The 1,421-nt window shown below is 55.0% G+C and overlaps 1 protein-coding gene across 1 annotated transcript in view; it reads left to right on the top strand.

The window, feature by feature from the left end:
• PHF21B (PHD finger protein 21B) overlaps window positions 1-1,421 on the top strand; it is a 76,379-nt gene that overhangs the window by 53,244 nt on the left and 21,714 nt on the right. Inside the window, exon 8 of the mRNA XM_014533170.1 lies at window positions 18-147. Coding sequence (XP_014388656.1) covers window positions 18-147 — 130 coding nt within the window. The remainder of the gene's footprint in view (window positions 1-17; window positions 148-1,421) is intronic.

Raw genomic sequence — 1,421 nt, forward strand, 5'->3', positions numbered from 1 at the left:
ATCACGTCTTTGAGCAGTGCCGGGGTGGCCTACGCCATCATCTCCACGGCCCCCAGCAATGCCGCCGCCATCGCCCCCAGCGCCGCCGTGTCCGTGGTCAGCGACAGCATCAAAGTCCAGCCCCTCCTCATCAGTACCGACAACAAGGTGAGGCTGTGCCCACGGGCAGGCTCAGGGGTGCCGCACACACAGCAGGCACCTGCCCTGGAGGCGCCAAGTGAACGAGGACAAGGCCACGAGGCCGGGCAGAATGAGACGCAGAATGGCAATGGCCAAGTGGTCGAATGGATAGATGGGGTGGAAATGAGTGATCGGGTGGGTGGATCCACGCATGAATGAATGAGGGTACAAGTAAATGGGTATGTGATTGGAAGAATATATGGCTGAGCGAATTAATGCCAGCAAAACAAGAATGATTGGTTGGTCAGTGCGTTACTCATTCATTGGGGTAAGTGACTCGTAAGATGTGGGCAGAAGGGATGACAGCAAGGGAGCCCCCTTCTGAGGACGGCTCTGCTGGTGGAGTTAGGTAGCCAAGGGCTCTTTTGGACCCAGGTGTCTGAATGGAAAAATCTCAGATTTAAAACAAACTAAGATCGTCTCCCTGTTCCCTCCAAGCTCCTTCTGACTGTGCTTTTGAGGCCTTCGGGGCTGCGCAGAGCGTCATTTCCTTTCTTTGGCCTCTTTTCCTGTTCCAAGGTCAAAGCAAGGCTCCCATTTCCCCACGACCACGGGCCCCGCCCTCGCGGCCTCTGTCCAGCCGCCCTGCGACCCTCCTCCCTCCCCGGCCGCACTTCTCAGGCGCAGACAGAAGCGGGGGTGTCCGGGCACCGACCAGGATGAAGGCTTAGAACCTTCTGGCCTAAATACAGTTCCTCATGTGGTGACCCAACCATAAAATTATTTTCGTTGCTACTTCATAACTGTTACGTTGCTACTGTTATTATTTGTAATGTAAATAGCTGATATGCAGGATGTATTTAGGCGACCCCTGTGAAAGGGACGTTCGACCCCAAAGGGGTCGCGACCCACAGGTTGAGAACCGCTGGACGAGGATGAACTAATTATCAAAATTTTCCATAAACCCGGCTCCACCCTGCAATGGCCTGACTCTCGGCCAGATGCCTCCCCACCCTGCCTCCCTCGGGACTTGCCACGGACTTAACGCAGCGCTTACTAGAAGCCAAGTACTAACTCGCCCTGAGGCTGCAGAAAAGCAAAAAAAAAACAACAAAAAAAAACCAAAACACTAAAACTGCAAAACACAAGGATTCGGACGTTGAGTTTATATGATGTGGCTTCCTCGCGCGGCCGCCGGCGCGGAGTCCGGGGAGGGCACTGACCCTGCGTCAGGACACACTCAACAGCGACAATTAGCAGCAGCAGCGCACCTGTCACCCAGCCTCAGCCACGGCTCCACC

Source organism: Myotis brandtii, unplaced genomic scaffold (assembly GCF_000412655.1).
Source record: "Myotis brandtii unplaced genomic scaffold, ASM41265v1 scaffold952, whole genome shotgun sequence".
Lineage (NCBI taxonomy): Eukaryota > Metazoa > Chordata > Mammalia > Chiroptera > Vespertilionidae > Myotis > Myotis brandtii.